Source organism: Drosophila serrata, unplaced genomic scaffold, assembly GCF_035046125.1.
Source record: "Drosophila serrata isolate PLE 108 unplaced genomic scaffold, ASM3504612v1 contig_347, whole genome shotgun sequence".
Taxonomy (NCBI): Eukaryota; Metazoa; Arthropoda; class Insecta; order Diptera; family Drosophilidae; genus Drosophila; species Drosophila serrata.
Genome location: NW_028257245.1, coordinates 610,248 through 626,534, shown reverse-complemented (window position 1 = coordinate 626,534; position 16,287 = coordinate 610,248). Strand labels below are relative to the sequence as shown.

General features: G+C 50.1%; 1 protein-coding gene across 50 annotated transcripts in view; it reads right to left on the bottom strand.

The window, feature by feature from the left end:
* shot (dystonin-like protein short stop) overlaps positions 1-16,287 on the bottom strand; it is a 54,113-nt gene that overhangs the window by 3,121 nt on the left and 34,705 nt on the right. For 16 of the 50 annotated variants that reach the window (XR_015272860.1, XR_015272862.1, XM_086838228.1 and 13 more), the window contains 13 exons: positions 15,716-15,862; positions 8,172-15,652; positions 7,532-7,757; positions 5,511-7,470; positions 5,281-5,455; positions 4,979-5,038; positions 4,580-4,624; positions 4,136-4,207; positions 3,797-3,971; positions 3,585-3,702; positions 3,295-3,524; positions 3,113-3,230; positions 1,286-1,479 (listed from right to left, as the gene is read on the bottom strand). Coding sequence is in view for 40 of the 50 variants with exons in the window: in XM_086838228.1 (XP_086694354.1) it covers positions 1,286-1,479; positions 3,113-3,230; positions 3,295-3,524; positions 3,585-3,702; positions 3,797-3,971; positions 4,136-4,207; positions 4,580-4,624; positions 4,979-5,038; positions 5,281-5,455; positions 5,511-7,470; positions 7,532-7,757; positions 8,172-15,652; positions 15,716-15,862 (11,001 nt within the window). In the remaining 10 variants the exon portion in view is untranslated. Of the gene's footprint in view, positions 1-20; positions 200-1,285; positions 1,480-3,112; positions 3,231-3,294; positions 3,525-3,584; positions 3,703-3,796; positions 3,972-4,135; positions 4,208-4,579; positions 4,625-4,978; positions 5,039-5,280; positions 5,456-5,510; positions 7,471-7,531; positions 7,758-8,171; positions 15,653-15,715; positions 15,863-16,287 lie in introns of all 50 variants that reach the window. The other 34 variants (XM_086838238.1, XM_086838241.1, XM_086838235.1 and 31 more) reach the window with 7 other exon arrangements.

The following is a 16,287-nucleotide window of genomic DNA, read 5'->3' as shown; positions in this document are numbered from 1 at the left end:
TTTCCTTCTGTCGAACTTACCCAGTGTGTTGTTGGATGACAATGCAGCACATGAGGACTCAGTGGCACCGAGCGGCTGGTATTGCAACGAACGAATACCGTGCCGCCGGCGCCCATGTGAATGGGAAAGGCGCATGGAACCTGGTCTTGAGCGCGGATTTTCTCAAAGATTGGCATTAGTTCGGCCAAGTGTTCGTCGGCTAGTTTGGGGAATCAATCAATTTCGATACGTTTAACCAACAATGGACAGACTTATGGCAGTTGGCAAACGGTATATGGTCACTTAGGCCACAAAACAACAACCTAACATTATGATATCCTGGCCTAAACTCAATTGCGCAATGATCAAAGTGTGGGGTGTACTCTAGCATCAACTCAAAAGGGCCGCAAAAGCGTATCAAATAATAGTCTTAAAAAAAAACACAAGTAAACATATACATATATAGTATCGATACGAAGTATACTCGGTTCTCATGCAGATACAACAAAATCAAGAGTCGGCGGCGCGCAGCAGCGAGAGCTTTTCTTTGTCAACAACACACACACAATAAACCCAATTAAAAAAAAAAGGAACAGGAAGGAAAGGAGCACTTACCTTGTGCCCCCTGCAGGATGAAGGGATGATTGAAAGGATAGATGTATTGGTGTAAGGGAATCAGGAGTTGGCTTCATTCTGATTAAACACTTAATGTATTTACACCTGGTTTCCTTTACACTATTCAAATCAAAACATGGCTATTTTCGGATTGAATAGTTTTTAAAAGCATTATTTCTACATACATCCTACATTAGAATTTAAAATTTAAAATGTTAAATTTATTAAGTCACTGGTAAAGTGATCAAGTTCAAGAATTGGTTAAGACTTAAAATAAATGATGTAAAAATTCTGGATTAAAGTATTGGAAAAAAAGGGATCTGTGCAATATTTTCCAGTTAAAGGGTATAGTTGGACGTAGTTCACCAGAGATCGTGACTGTATATTGTGTTAGTTCACACTTGCTTATCGGAATTGAAACATTATAAGACTTCAGAATTTTTTTAAACAAATTTGGAAAAAGGGATTGCAAAGTTAATATTTAGATATTTTTAACTGAAGTATATTAAGAAAACGGTAAGGTTTTAAGGGAATATGAAACAACTATTTTTGTTTTAAAACTATTATTCAACTATCCATTCCGATTTGAGCCATTTTTGATTAGTTAGGAAATCGAAAACGGGTTATCCTTTGGTTTCGTTTTTTCTGGGGAGTTTTCGGTTACTGTCGTTGGTTTTTCTATTAGATTTACCTTGATGATGGGACCCTGTCCACTCATATATGGCGGCAAGTTGGAGCTACCGCCATTCTGGGCATTGGGTGAGGAGGAGGCAGTGGCGGCCGCATTGGGCGTGGAACGTCTGGGCGTGAATGCGGCCATGCTCTGTGAGACGCCATCGGCCAATATGAATTGTTCGCGCAGCTCAATGTTAGTGCGTCCCTTGGCTGCTCCCGTGGTAAACAGAGTGGCATATTTTGGTAGCGATTGCAGCAGCGGTTTGCAGTGAATGCATCATATATACATTGTATGGATGTATATTTGGCATTTTTTGTTTGAATATAACACACAGACAGAGGCGCACACGGGTATATTTGCAATGTTTTGTTGTAGGGCGAAACATATAAACAACAAACAAATAACAACGAAAGTTTGTTACCGCAGAGTATTTGTCACAGTATTGTTTTTTTCAGTTTTTCGTGTTGGAATTTTCATTCAGTTTCGGTTTTGGTTTTAATATTTGTGGTGTGGTATTTTTGTATTTTTTTCGGTATTTTTTGTGGGCACAGGCAGGTGCATGTCGGGCGTGGACGTGGTCGTGGAGCGGGCAGCGCAAGCGAAGAATACACATGTTTGTTTATTTTTTATCGGGATCGGTTATCAATCGGTTTTTCATTTTAATAAAGGAAACCATTTCGGAATAAAAAGAAAAAGGGGTAAAACATAAAATTTGATTAGTAAAAACGAAAAAAACAATAACACAAATTATTAAACAAATTTCAAATTTACAAAATTTTGAACAAATAGGACGCACAGCGATATTGGCGAGACTTCAAACGTAAAATGCATGACATGAAGTACAGTCGTCGCAGACTCTGTTAGTTAACAGAGCTAGCTGGACTGCATCAAACAAATAAAGCAGGATGTTAGTAGAAAAGCAAAACTGGGGTTAACATAAAAGCATGCTTAAGTACTGGTTTTCAATTAGATACATGTGGTTATTCTGACTAACACTAAATAATAGTTGGAGAAACCGGGTTAATACCACTAACTAACTACAAAGGTAAAGAAGGTACGGTAGGGAAGCGGCTTTGGTGTGTGTGTGTGTGGTGTTACGCAGTAAGGGTATCGAAGCGACAAAGATGAGCATGAGAATAGAGCAAATGGGAGAAACCTTGGAGCTAAGTTGAGCTTAGGGTTTCTTGGGGTTCTGGGTTCAGCTGTTGATTTTTGTGGGTTTCTTTGGTTATTGCGTATGAGAACTGGCTGGATGTCAAAAGTAAGAACAAATATGTCTGCAATATGGGCACTGTTAATTTCAGTTTAGCTATGTTTTTAGGCAAACTCTTGGACCAGAATTAATAATGATGAGGTCAGAACTAGTTTTAGGGTTTCTCCGTTTTAAATATCCTGGATTTTTCATTTGCTAGTACAATTTTTAGGCACAGTAGTTTATTCTTGGTTGGTTGGTTGTTGGTTTTTGGTTAAATGACCATATCCGTTTGGTATTATTATTATTATTATTATTATTATTAATATTTGGCATTATAGATGTGGTATAATTAGTTGTTAAGCACAACTATACCTATATGTGGTATGAATGCGTTTAAAATGGAATGATCAAACGATGCACAGCATCTGGGTATAGACAAAATGCATGATTCTGGGGTGGAGTATATAAGTATTTAAAATGTGGACTACAAGATTACGCTAGAATATTATTGTATGAATTGTACATGTGACTCGTACTGATGTGGCATGGATGAAGTCCAACAAATTTCGAAAATGTGTGTGTACGCAACACAACTATATAAAGTGTTTTGAATAGCTTATTAATTTTAAAGCAGATAATCCACTTACCGCGACAAGGATCGTTCTTTTGCAGGAATTCGTCCAGGGCAACCCAGCCGCCGCCAACGCGCACCATGACAGTACTGCGAAGGATGCGAACCAGACGCAGCTTCTGGGAGTCTCCAAACTAGTTTACGAAAGATTATCGAGTTTAGTTACCTTTACCTGAAAAACTGCTATGTTAAACTTACCCTATACTTGCCCTCGCCGACTTGGAACACTCGGAACTTCTGCCGGCACGTACAGAGCATGACCAGACGCTTGACTTCGTCATGTATCTTGTCCGAGTCGTTGGCCGGTTTGCGCTCTTGCCAATCGGGACGCAGGGCAGCGATGAACTCCTGCCAGTCAATGAGACCCTCGCCATTGCGATCGAAAAGATCGGCCACAGCCTTCATTTCCAAGCCAGAGGTATCGAATTCTACAGAAATAATATAAAGAGTTATAGAGGTTAACAGAGCTACTTTAATTATAAACTTACTCGTATTGAGTATGCCATCGATGAAGACATCGCGTGGAATCATGCCATTGTTGTCCTTGTCCATTTTGCGGAAAAGATCCGTCAGGCGCGATTTCTTGTGGTTCATGTACTTGAGGAACTGAAAGTGAAGCAAGAAATATGTCAGATTGCAGTAATAGATGACAGATCGATGTATCCAATATTATTTAGGATTTTCCCTTTCAGATACTTACGCGCTTGCGCCAATCGTCCCAGCTAAAGTTACGGGCACGCTCCACATCCTTCAGATACATCAGATGATCGTTGAGCAGACGCTGGCGCTCCCATGAGAGCATCCAGACATCACGCCACTTGGTCCACAGAAGCTTGGCCCGCGGAGAACGGAAGTCCAATTCGGGTCCAGAGGTGCTATATATACGGAAAGGTAAAATGTCAGAATATTTCACAAAAAACATAGATTCAAACACGCAGATATAAGATAAGGTTTCGAACTACATACAAACACTGGGCACATGCACGGATTGAGATGATATCTAAATCATTGTGTATGACTCCTGATGATTACGACTTACCTTGGCGAGAATCGGGGGCCGTAGTGCGGCAGGCGATCTCTGTCGGGTGTGTCACGTGTGGGCGTAACACGACTGCTCAGAGATTTGATTTTTGGACATACGACAAGAGGCAAAAATAAAGCGGCAAGATGCATAGTTTGATATTCGAGCGATATGAGGAGCAACGTTTACGTAGTAGCGTAGAGATGAAAGTAGAATCGAAAAGAGACAAAACAAAATGGTAAAGTAACGAAACAAAATACGCAATACACATTAAAAATAACATGGATAATACATAGATTTCAAAATAATATGCATAGTTTTTTGTATATATAAACATTTCGAATAGTTGTAGACGCAGCAGCATTTCCAAAAAGTAGTTTTAAAAAGTTGAAAACAAAAGAATTTCGAGTTAACATGCTGAAATCTATCTATTCTGGTACTGATCTAAGAATTATGACTCACCTTCCCTTGCGGGCATTGAGTCCTTGATCCCGAGATCCCTTGAAGCTGTGAATAAATAGGAGAATTCATTATTAGTAAGTACAATTTAAAGAGTGCTTAGTAGACTTAGTGGAAGCAACAGTTATATTAAGCATCAGTGATTAAGCAGAAGTGGTTTTGGGTTGCTGGAGTGTGCTCGGTATTTGGTATGATTTGTGTTCGTTAGCTGCTACTGGTTTTTAGCGCTACTTGTAGAGGGGTTGGGTTCGGGTTTCGGATGTTAGGCAAACACTAAGACCATTCGTCATGGATGGGATGGTGAGTAAGCGCACATTCGCCACTGGACAATCCAGTGGATGAGACACGAGTAGGCGGGCATTAGAGTATGTTGTGTTGCATATAGAGAAGTTGCGGCCAAACCTTTGACGCCTCAGAGTGCCGTCGGGCGACTGCTCACGCAGATCGTGACTGGAGCCACGACTGTCGATCGTTGGTAGGTGTGGTTTTTGAATAGGCAGAGAGTATAAGGTGTGCAAGACGTGTTGCGGGGGTTTTTGGTACGGGTATTTTGATTTTGGAATAATTGTAGCAATATAAGGTGGAGATACGACAGAGAGTATATAAAAAAAGAAAATTGGCAAAAATAAATATACAAAAAAATAATAAACAACGGAGATTCATATTTGTATATACAGCAGTTTTTGCTATACTAGTCAACTCACACTGGCGTCTTTCCGCTACGTGATGGCTTCCTGGCACCTGCTGGCAACTGCCTGGGCTTGCAGGCGCGATCTATTTCATTCTGGCGGCGTGCCGTGTTCTCCATGAACTCCTTGTGGTCTTCAATCAGTTTCTCCACCGGTGGAATCTCATCTGGCAGTTGTTCGTGCTTCAGGTCTGTGGGAATACATAGTTAACTTCTTATAATCTACAGGTCCTCTCGAAAACTTACTCAACAGTGTGCCCTCGAGTCCGCTGAGCCAGGCCAGTAGCTCCTCAATGGTATCGTCCAGATCCTTGAGCGACTGCAGGTGCTGCTCCAGCTTCGACTCCCGATTGATGGCCCATTGGCGCACCTCCTCCCAGCGTTGCTGGATGATCGATAGCCAGTTCTTGATAATGGGAATGGCATCCGGATAGGCCTTGTTGATAATATCCTCGGCGTACTCGAACGTTTCGGTCTTCTCGCGTTCGCGAATGCGCAGATCCTTCATGAACTCCATATGAATGTCCATCATCTCGCGCGATACCTTCTCATCATCGGGTGCGTTTTTAGCATACCGGAGCTTGTGCTCGGCATGATCCAGCCAGTCGAAGAGAGCCTGTACGCGGGCGTTCAGCTTTTCGGCATCGACCAGCGCCACCTGGAGGCGTTCACCCCGCTTGGCAACGGCACTCTTGACTTCCTCCCAAATGGACTGCATCTCATCGAGCTGGCGGGCCACCTCTGGGTTGTTGCCAGAGCGTTCCAGGTCGCGTCCGGTCTTGAGAACGGCCTGCATTTGAGCGGCACGCTTCTGCAGATCCTGTTCGATGTGCTTGTGGTGCTCGCACAGACCCTGGACCGTCTCCAGATCACCGTGGACGGGTCCATTCTCGTTCAGGCGACTCTTAGCCTTCTTCAGCCAGTCGAGGAGCTCACCCAGAGCATCACTAAACTGGCCCGAGAGGAGCAGAGCCTCCTCCAGCTTTCGCTGGCGCTCGATGCTCTTGGACCAGACGCGAGTCCACTGTTCCTTCAGCTCCATCAGCATCTTATCCAGTACTGGGCGATCGCCCTTGGGTGCACGCTCCATCAGATTCTTGCCAGTGCGCATGGTGCCATCGTAGACGGTTTGCTTGGCGCCCAGCTGGCGGTGCGTCTCCTTCAGCTTGCTAATGTACTTCTTGATCTTTTGCGGCTCCTTGGAAGCGGTGGCCTCCTCTATGATCTGATCCAGAACCTGTTCGGTCTCCTGCAAATACTGCATCATGCCGCTCCAGGCGTCGTTAAACTCGCGGGCCTCTTTGTAGCCGTGATCCAAAGCACGGGTGCGTTCCGCGGCCTTGCTAACCACTCGCTCCCAGCGATGCTGCACGGACACAAGCAGATTCTTGATAAGGATAACGTCCTGCTTCTGGCTGAAGTATTTCAGGTGTGTTCCCTTCTTGTCCAGGAGCAACATGGCCTCGCGATGAGTGCTCACATCCTTCTGCAGCACCTTGTGCTCTTCCATCTGGGCCTGGATGGTCTCCAGGACGCGCGAGACGGGCTCAGCGTTGGACAGCAGCTTCTCGGCCTGGGTCAGCCACTCCACGAAGGCCTGCAGAGTGTCGTGGAACTCGGTGGCCTCCTTGAGGGCAATCTCCAGCTTGATCTTTTTGTCGGAAGCCCGGGATACAACGGCATCCCAGCGCTGCTTAAGCGTACGCAGTGTGTGCTGCAGGTTGCTCGACGATACCTTCATCTGGTTCTGACGCTTGATATACTCCTGGCCCTGGGCCTGAATCGTCTCCACTTTGGGTCGGTTCTCATCCAGTTCGTTGTACACCTCCATGAAGCGTTCCAGCTGCTCGGTGGCAGTCTCTGGGAGTCCACCCACGGGCTTACTGGCACCAATAACGGCGTCAACATCGCCCAGCCAGCCCAGGATGTCCTGGACTTCGGAAATGTAGCCGTGGGCCTCGCGCAAGGCCTCCTCCAGTTCGTGCTGGCGATCACTGGCCTTCTGCAGCAGCTGCTTCCACTCGTTGTTCAACTTGCGCAGCTTCTCCTGCGTGGTGGATGCCTCCACGGAACCCTTCTCTGTTTCAATCAACTGCCTGCCGGCATCGTTAAGCGTATCCACAGAGTTCTGATGGGCCTGAATGTCGTTGGCCAGCACCTTAAGCTTGGCCAGTTCAACCTCCAGTAGTTGCGGATCGCCGGGAATCTGGACAATGCAAGACAAGACATTAGTATTTATCTTTAAAGATTTTTTTTTTCCAACTTACCGGTTTCAGTTGATCCAAGGTTCCATCTGTCCTGTTGATCCAGACCAGCAGCTCGTTGAGGGCATGCTGGAATTGACCCAAGTGCAACAAGGCGTGCTCCAGTTGCTTCTGGCGCTCAACCATGCCACGGAGTAAAGCCTCCCAGCGTCGATTAACCACCGACAAAGGTTCGCGGATAGATGCCGCCTGCTCGGGTGAAGTGCGTTCCGTCAATTCCACAGCTTGTCTGTAAGAAGCCATTAAAGATTAGCTAAAGAACCTGACAGTACTAAAAAAAACAGGTGTGGCAAAAGCAAGCGCAAAAATAAGAGTTCATGGCAAACGTATTTTGTGTCTTTGTTTGTATTTTTGCATTGCATGCAACAAGTACAACATGCTCCTGCTTAGCTCAGTTAGGAGATCCCAGAATCACATCTGAGATCTCTTTAAAAGCATCAGTAGGCACTTAATAATACTATTCAATATTCACAACAACGAACGAACGAACGAACGAGAGATTTTTGGAAACTATCTTGCCTTTGGAGACCTCTGCCAATTCACACGTTGAGATACGACACCACACCGCATTAATGGAACATTATAGATATTATATTTATGAGATTTGAGGTGAATTCATCACAGTTTTAACGAGTGTGCTTACCTGTTTAATGCTTCTACTTCAACCATATGCGGATCGACTTCATCCTTGAACGACTTGAGTTGCTCAATCTGTCGCTTGACGGCATCAATGTCCGAACCCACGGCTCCAAGATGGGCAAACTTGTCCTCGGCCTTGGTGAGGAACTTGAGCAGGTTCTGCAGCGTCTCATGGAACTCCATGGCCTTCTCCATGGCATCGATGAGATTCTCCTCGCGCTTAGCATACAGCGCCGTGATGTTGTCCCAGGCATTGTCCAGATCCTCAATGTGCTTCTTCACCTCTGGTTTGTCTGGTTCGCCGCACATGTTCATCAGGTTGCTGCCATGACGACGCACCTGCTCCACCTCGGGCTTGGTCTGGTCAATTTCGTGACGGATCTCCTGAAGGGCCACTTGCTGCTTCTTGATATCTTGCGGCTGTGCCGCTGGTGGCTCCTGGCAGGACAGAGTCTCCTCCAGATCCTTCAGAGTCTTCATTACGCTATTCAGCTGCTTCCAGAAAGGCTCCGCCACGCTGAGAATGTCATCCAGCGAGCTGCCACGCTTCTTGGTGGCATTCTGCACATCGTTCCACAGATTGTTGAGTTTCTCCAGCTTGGCCTTGATGTCACGCACGGCGGGATCGGACTTGTTGCCGGCCTTGGCGATTACATCATTGGCCGCTCGCTGGACAGCACTGAAGGCATCCTGACGCTTGTCCAGATCGTCCATCAATGCATCATTGTCCTCGATCTGTTCGCGAATCTTCTGGGGCAGGGCGGATAGGGGATCCAGTTGGTTGACCTGATCCACGGTGTTGGCCAAGGCACGCAGCATACCCTCCAGCTTGTCGGAGAATTGGCTAGACTCCTGCAGGGCACTTTCGAGAGCCTGCTGGCGTTCACGTAGCTCCAGGCGGAGCGCAGCATACCGGGCATTGTCCGTATCGAGAATCTCATTGATCTTGGCACTGTCCTCATCGGCCACCAGAGAGCCCAAAGCCTCGCCCGTCTTGTTCAGTTTATCAAGCAGTGGCTTGTGTTCCGCAATGGATTGAAGCAGACGCTCATTCTTATCCTGCTGCAGGGTTATCTGGTCTGGGCGCAGAGCTGGCATGCTTAATCGCGAGATCTGCTGCTCCATGTCGTCCAGCCAGGTGGTGAGTCCCTGATGCGAGTCGGCAAAGTGCTCCGACAGAGGGAGAGCCTGTTCCAGGATGCCCAGGCGCTCGCTGCACAACTGGGCCACAGTGTCAACGATCTCCTTGAGATCATCCAGCTTCTCGCGAAGCGTGGCAGTGTTCTCGCTCTGCGGGGACTCGCGGAGTACCTTCTTTGAAGCAGCAGTCACGTCACGCACGCGTCCCTTCTGGCTGGAGATGTCGTCGTTGATGGAACGATGCTCCTGCAATTGGGCGCGCACCAGCTTGGGTTCCATGGCTGGGGGATCGGCCTCGCGCAAGGTGGTGTCCATTTCACGGAACCACTCGAGCAGCTCGTCAATGTCGCCGGTGACCTCCTTGGCCCGCTGATTACTCAGATGCAGACGCTCGGCCTTGCGTTGGATTTGCTCTACGATCGAGTCGAAACGACGGTTATCCCGGGTCACAATGCTCTCGATGGTGGCAGCACCCTCGCCGGGCGACAGCTGGCACAGTTGTGGTCCCACCAAGTTGATGGTGTCCAGAATGGGACGCATATCGGCAAGTTCACCTTCCAGACGGAGCACATCCGCCTGGCGGGGTTCGCTGGGGGCCAGAGCAGCCTCTGCACTCTGCATCCACTCGACGAGACGGTTGTGTGCCTCATGGAATTGCTGCACCAAGGGCAGGGCATTTTGGGCGCTCTTCAACAGATCTCCGCCTCGATTGGTCAAGTCTCCATAGCGACGCTGCAGGGAGTCCAGCTTGTCCTTTAGTTGGATAGCCTCATCGTTGGAAATGTGCTTCATTAGCTCGGCACCGGACTCCACAGTGGATTCTACATTCGATGCATGGCCGGCAATGTTCTCGTTCAACTCCAGCAAATGATCCATCTGCTCCAGCAACTTCTCGGCGTAAACGGGCACAGACTTGAAGCGCTTCAGCTCCGCCTCCATGCTCTCCATCCAGGCCACCAGATCCTGATAGCTCAGGACCAAGTGACGCAGTCCCTGGCGGGACTCGGAGAGCAGAGCTCCGATATTATCGCTGGCATCCACCAAACCGGTGTATCGCTCAGTCACGCCGCGCACCTTCTCGCCAAGATTGACAGCCTCCTCGTCACTCACCAAATGCATCAGCTGGGCGGCCACATCGGCGAGATCTGTGAAATCGGGCTTCTTGCCTAGAATCTCGTCATGTAGGCGGTCGTGCTCCCGGATGCGCTGTTGGATCTTCTCCTCGTCGGTAGGTATCAGCTCCATGGCCTTCACCGAACGCTCGGTGTTGTCCAGCCAGAGCTCGAGGGGACTGATCTTGTCGTGGAAACGCTTGGCCACCTCCATGGCCTCTTCCAGGTCTAACTCACGCTGCTCGGCGCCGTCGGTAAGGGCATCGAATCGCTTCATCAGATCGTTGAGCTGCTTCTCAATGGAGGCCCTCTCGGCAGGCTCACAATGATTGGCCACCTCCTTGCCGAGATTGGCCAACGAACCCATAGAATTCTGCCGATCCAATAGCATCTTTTTTAGGAATTTCTGCTCCTGTAGCTGGGCCTTCACCACCTTGTAGTCAGAGCTGGGAGGCTTCTGGTTGGCCACCATTTCCTCCGTGTCACTGAGCCACTTGGAGAGACCGGCCAGTGCTTCCTGGAACTTGCCAGATTGTAGCAGGGCCACATCCAAGCGACGATCACGTTCGTTCATGCGCTCCTTTAGGTCATTCCAACGGTCGTTCATCTTCTCCAGATCCTTCTCAATGGTTGCGGTGGAGACACCACTGCCAGCCGAACGCACCAGATCTCGTCCAGCCACGTTGACCTTGTCAACGTTCACGGCCAGTGGTTCAACCTTGCGCTCCCTGAAGTTGCGGAAGTCCTCCTGCTGGCGACGGATCTGATCCAGCTCCGAGCCCACAGGCTTCATGCGTTTGAACTCATCGCTCACATCCTGGATGTCGTCCATAGTCTGAGATTGGATGTCATAGAACTGATGCAGCGCCTTCAACGTGGCCTGGAGATTCTCCTCGTGATCGCGCACTCGGTTATCCAAGCGACCCAGGGTCTTGCGCAGCGTGGAGATTTGCTCACGGGTCTGGGTGGTGTCTGCAGCGAAGCCAGCATCCACTAAAACGTCAGCAGCACGATCCGCATCCTCCAGACGACCCACAAGCCTATCCAACTTATGCTGGATCTTGCCAACATCATCGATTTGCTGCTGGACAATCTTGATCTCACGGGCTGGTGGCGAAAGTTTCTCAATTTCCGTCTCCAGATCGTTAAGATCGATGCCCAAACTCTTTATTTGTTCGTTAAACTGGGAGACGGCGGTGGCTGCCGACTGCAGTTCACCGCATCGATCATCCAGGCGTCCCTGCAACTCCGACATGCGATCGGCCAGTCCGTCAACTTCGCTGGTCAAGTGATCGGCATCACCGCCAGCTGCCCGAGCCTCGGCACTGATATCTTTGGCCAAAGCCTTCAGCGAATGCAGCGGCTTGCTCAGATTGGTGAGCTCCTCGCGAATGGCCTTAACACGCTCCAGGAGCTTGGGATCCTTGGCAGCTCCTCCCAAGGCGTCGTGGGCAGCGAGACGGTCCTCGCAGCGACCCAACGAGTGATCCAGATTGCGCAACTCATCGTTGAAGTCTCCCAAGCGACGAGAGCAGTTCTCGATCTCATGGGCACGGGCAATCAGATCATTGTTCAGTCTCTCCCAGCGATCTCGTATATCCTGCAACTCAGCCTTGATCGGTTCCTTGTCGATGTCACAGCTGGTGAGGAAGGTCTCTCCAAGTCCCTTGGTGTTCTCGAACTCACCGGAATGCTTCCATACTTCGCTGCGGAAGGTCTGCAGGTCGCGCAGACGCGTTTCCAGCTTCGCCTTGGAGAGCACGCCGGGTGTGAGATCGGCCAGCTTATCCTCGGCGGTACGCAGCCAGGCGAGGAAAGTCTCCGAAGTCTGCGAATACTTCTTGCAGTGCTCCATGCACGTCTGCAGTCTCGTGTGGCGATCGACAGCTTCGCGGCGGAGTTTCTCCCACTGCTGCTGGATGCGATCCAGGTCGCGTTTCACACCACGATCCTGCTGACGATCGGACAGATCCTTGCCCTTGTTGATCAGCATAATTACCTCGTGCTCACGCGCCATCACCTCGCGGTAGATGGGTTCGTGGGTGTCGATCTGGTGCTGTAGCGTCGGTTTGTGGGCAGAGACCAGCAGGCGGTCGGTCAGGTTGGAGAGCTCTCCTCCTAGCCAGCCAAGGGTTTTGGAGCAGTTCTCGGCAAAGTGACGACCGTCACGCAGTGATGCCTCTGTTTCGGCCTTCTTGGTGTCCAGTTTCTTCTGGAGAGCAAGATACTGCTTCTCCAGGGCAGCCACACGAGAGTTGACATCGGCACGGGAGGCAGGATCACCGAGAATGTTGCACAAAGTGGCGGCGGATTGCTCCACATCAGCCAAAAGGGGACGTTGACCCTCCAACTGACGCTCCAGATTCTCAATCTTGCGCAGATTCTCCTGGTGATCCCCATCCAAGGGAAGGGCATCCAGATTGTCGCTGATGTTTTGCAGCGCCTCGCGTAGTCGATTGACGGCCGCATCGAACTCCTTGGAGCTGTCGGCGGCTCCGCCCAAGCTGTTGGCGCGGTCGTCCAGCTTGCCAACCAGATCCTCCCACTTGCCCAGGATGTCCTTGAGCTTCACTTCGACGGCCTGGGCATCGGGAGTGCCGGCCAGATGGTCGACCACATCATGTCCCAGCTCCTGGAAGTGCTTCAGTTGCGGCTGCTGGGTGCGGAACTCCTCGCGGAGCACCTGCACCTGCTGCACCTGGCTCTGGACCATGCGGGGATCGGAAGAGATTGGTCCGAGGACGGTCAGCATACGCTCCTTGCTGTCCAGCCAGCTCTTCAGGTTGCCATGTGTGTCCAGGAAGTCACGCAGCTTCTCGGCGAAGGCGATGCGGTTCTTGCAGATGTCGTTGAGATTCTTCCATTTCTCCTGGATGTTGTCGTTCTCCTGGCGCAGCTGCTCAGCGCCGGGCACATCGGACTTGCGGCGCAAGATGTCCTTGATCTGGGCCTTGGTGGTGTCCAGCAGGCTCTGCTTTTCGTACATGTCCTCGAGAATCTTTCGCGCCTGTTTAATGCAGCGCTCAGCCTCATCCTTGTTGGAAACGGACTCCTTGGGCACTTGGCGCTGGATGCGTTCCAGGAACTGAGCAAGTCCCTTGAGGTTCTCATATTGCTTGCGCAGCTCCTCGCTCAGATTGTCCAGCTCGTGCTGGCGGTCGTTTAGGCGTACGCCAATCAGCCCGTAGCGGTTGTTGATCTCGCTCAGCTGCTGCTGCACGGGAGACAGTTCCGAGAGCTGGAAACCGTCCTGGGAGGACCTGCGGCTACCGAATCCACTGGAACCAGTCGATAGTGGCGACAGGATGCCTCCCTTGGTAGGGCTGGGGCTTCTGGCGTCTCCAGACATGCGGCGCAGCGGGCTGGCCCGCTTGATCGGGCTGTAGGTGGAGCGCTTGCGCGAGGCAGGGCTCTCCGGGCGAATCAGGGCATCGTATTGGGCACCAATATCGTTGATCTTGTCAATAGTTGGAGCATAGTCGCGGTAGTCCTTGCATATGGGCTTCAACTCGTCATGCTGCTGCTTGATCCTGTCCAGATCGATGGCCACCGGCGAGAGGCCGTTGACGCGGGCCTCAGTGCTGGACAGCCAGGAGAGAACTTGATCCTTAAGTCCCTCGTAAGCCAACTGCTGCTCGGCCTTCTGCTTAGACAGTTTGGCGCGCTCATCGATGCTGATGTTGATGTTGCGCCACTGAGATTCCAGCGCCTTGATGCGGTCACGCAAAGCTCCTGTGTCGGTGACATCGCGCAGGCTAATCAAATCCTTGCCGCTGCGCACGCAATCCTCGAACTGTGGCGCCAGATGATCCTTCTCACGCGACAGTTCGCTCATCCGTCGAGCCAGCTCCTCGGTGGAGAGCAGGCTGGTCTCCCTGCTATCGAGAGCCTCCTGCAGACTGGCCATGCGCTGCTCCACGGTACTAATCTCGTCCAAATACCTGCTGAGCCGGTTATAGACGTCATCCAGGAACTCGCCACGCTTGTTGGCCTTCTCGTAGAGCTTCTCGAACTTGCCCGTCACATCGTTCAAATTCGATTCCACCTTCTTGGCGATGCGGGCATTCGATGCGCTGGCCAGCAGATGCTTGGCCGAGATTTGGACGCTGTCGATGCTAGCCTGGTGGGACTGAAGATCAGCCAGCAGCACCTTGTGTTCGCGGATCTGCTCCTGCAGACGCTCCTTAATGAGCGAAGCGGGGCGCAGGTTCAGTTTGTACTTGTCCTCGGCCTGGTTAACCCATCCCACGAGACTGTCCAGGGCATCTTGCACGCCCTGCGACTGCACCAGAGTCTTGTCCAGAGTCTTGCAGTGCTCGCCAAGATTGTCCAGCAGTTGCTGGTAGTTGTTCTTCAGATCGGCAATGGGCAGTTCCAACTGGTTGATCTCCATTGGACTGAGTTGACCGCCCAGGCTGCGCAGCAGATTGTCAAGTGCCTGTTGGGCATTGTCCACCAGTCGGCCACTGGACAGGAGCTCGTTGTGCAGAGCCTTGGCTTCGTTCATCTGGTCCTGGACTCCCTTCGGGTCGCCGGCTATTGGCTCGGAAATGATGCGCGAGACACGCGGATGCACACTCCTCAGCCACTCGTTGGCCTTGTCCAAGGCATCCTGGTACTCCCGTTGACGTCCTCCCAAGCCAGAGACGCGATCTTGCAGAGCGTTGACACGGTTCAGCAGATCCTTGTACTGGGCCGAGACCAGCGACACCTCCTGTCGGATGGGACTCTCGGCACTGGACAGCGGCTCCACATGGGGCAGTCGCTCGGGCAGCGAGGTGCGGAAATCGTTGAGAATGGCGAGGAATTCCTTGCTCTCGTCCACAAACTTCTGGGCAGCCATGGTTATGAAGCGCAGATCGGCCTGGTGGCCAATAACATCGCTGACAAACTCCCTCACGGAGTCAGCCTGTGAGGGCAGGCGCGTCAAGTCGGACAGGGAACGCTCCTTGTCCTCCAGTGTGCGACGGGCTACTTGCAGCCAGTCGGAGAAAATATCCAACTCGCTGCGCAGCTTGGTCAGCTCATCACGGCCAGCCTCCAGGCGACGGAGCAGACGCACAGTACGATCGTTGACACGATCCACACGAGAACGAAGCTCTCGACCAGAGTTCTCCAGGGTTGTGACTTCGGGGGCAGACAGAACATCACCACCGGTGAGCACAATCTGACGGATTTGCTCCAGACAAGTGGCCACCGGTCGCTGCTGGGACTCAATCTCATCCTTGATTTGCTGTGAGAAGAGTATTTAATGTTAGATTTTATTAAATTTATAGAGTTCAACGATAGTACTTACCTTGAGAGCATTAATCTGGTTGCGCAGCTCATCGATCTTCTCGCGAGGTCCGCCGACACTTGAGATTTTCTGTTCCACAGTGGTGACCCATTTCAACAGATCGTTCACATTCTCCTCGCACATGTTGAACTTCTCGAATACTGCTTGCTGTATAGGCACAAAATCGCGAAGGGCAAAATAAATTGATTAGAGTCTTGCAGAAACAGGAAGAGAACATCTTAGCTCGATACGGGTCGCTATATAGAGGATTTTGTTGATATAAAGATTTTATAGATTTTGTCTATATATATATAAATGTTGATAAATAAATGGAACACAAAATATATATAAAAACACAAAGATAGCTGAAAGAACACACATTGGTTTGTTGAAGCAAAAGACATAGGGCAAAAGCGGTTTGGTTTATAGCAGGCATTAAAACTAAAGTTGAGTTATAAAAGCGGTAAACATAAACCAGAGTTATAATCAAGACATATACAAACACCATGGTTTATTGCTACGAGCACTACTATTGGGGACTAGCAACTACAAGTTGTTTTTACTTTTAGTATTTGCACTAACTACGGTTTAAT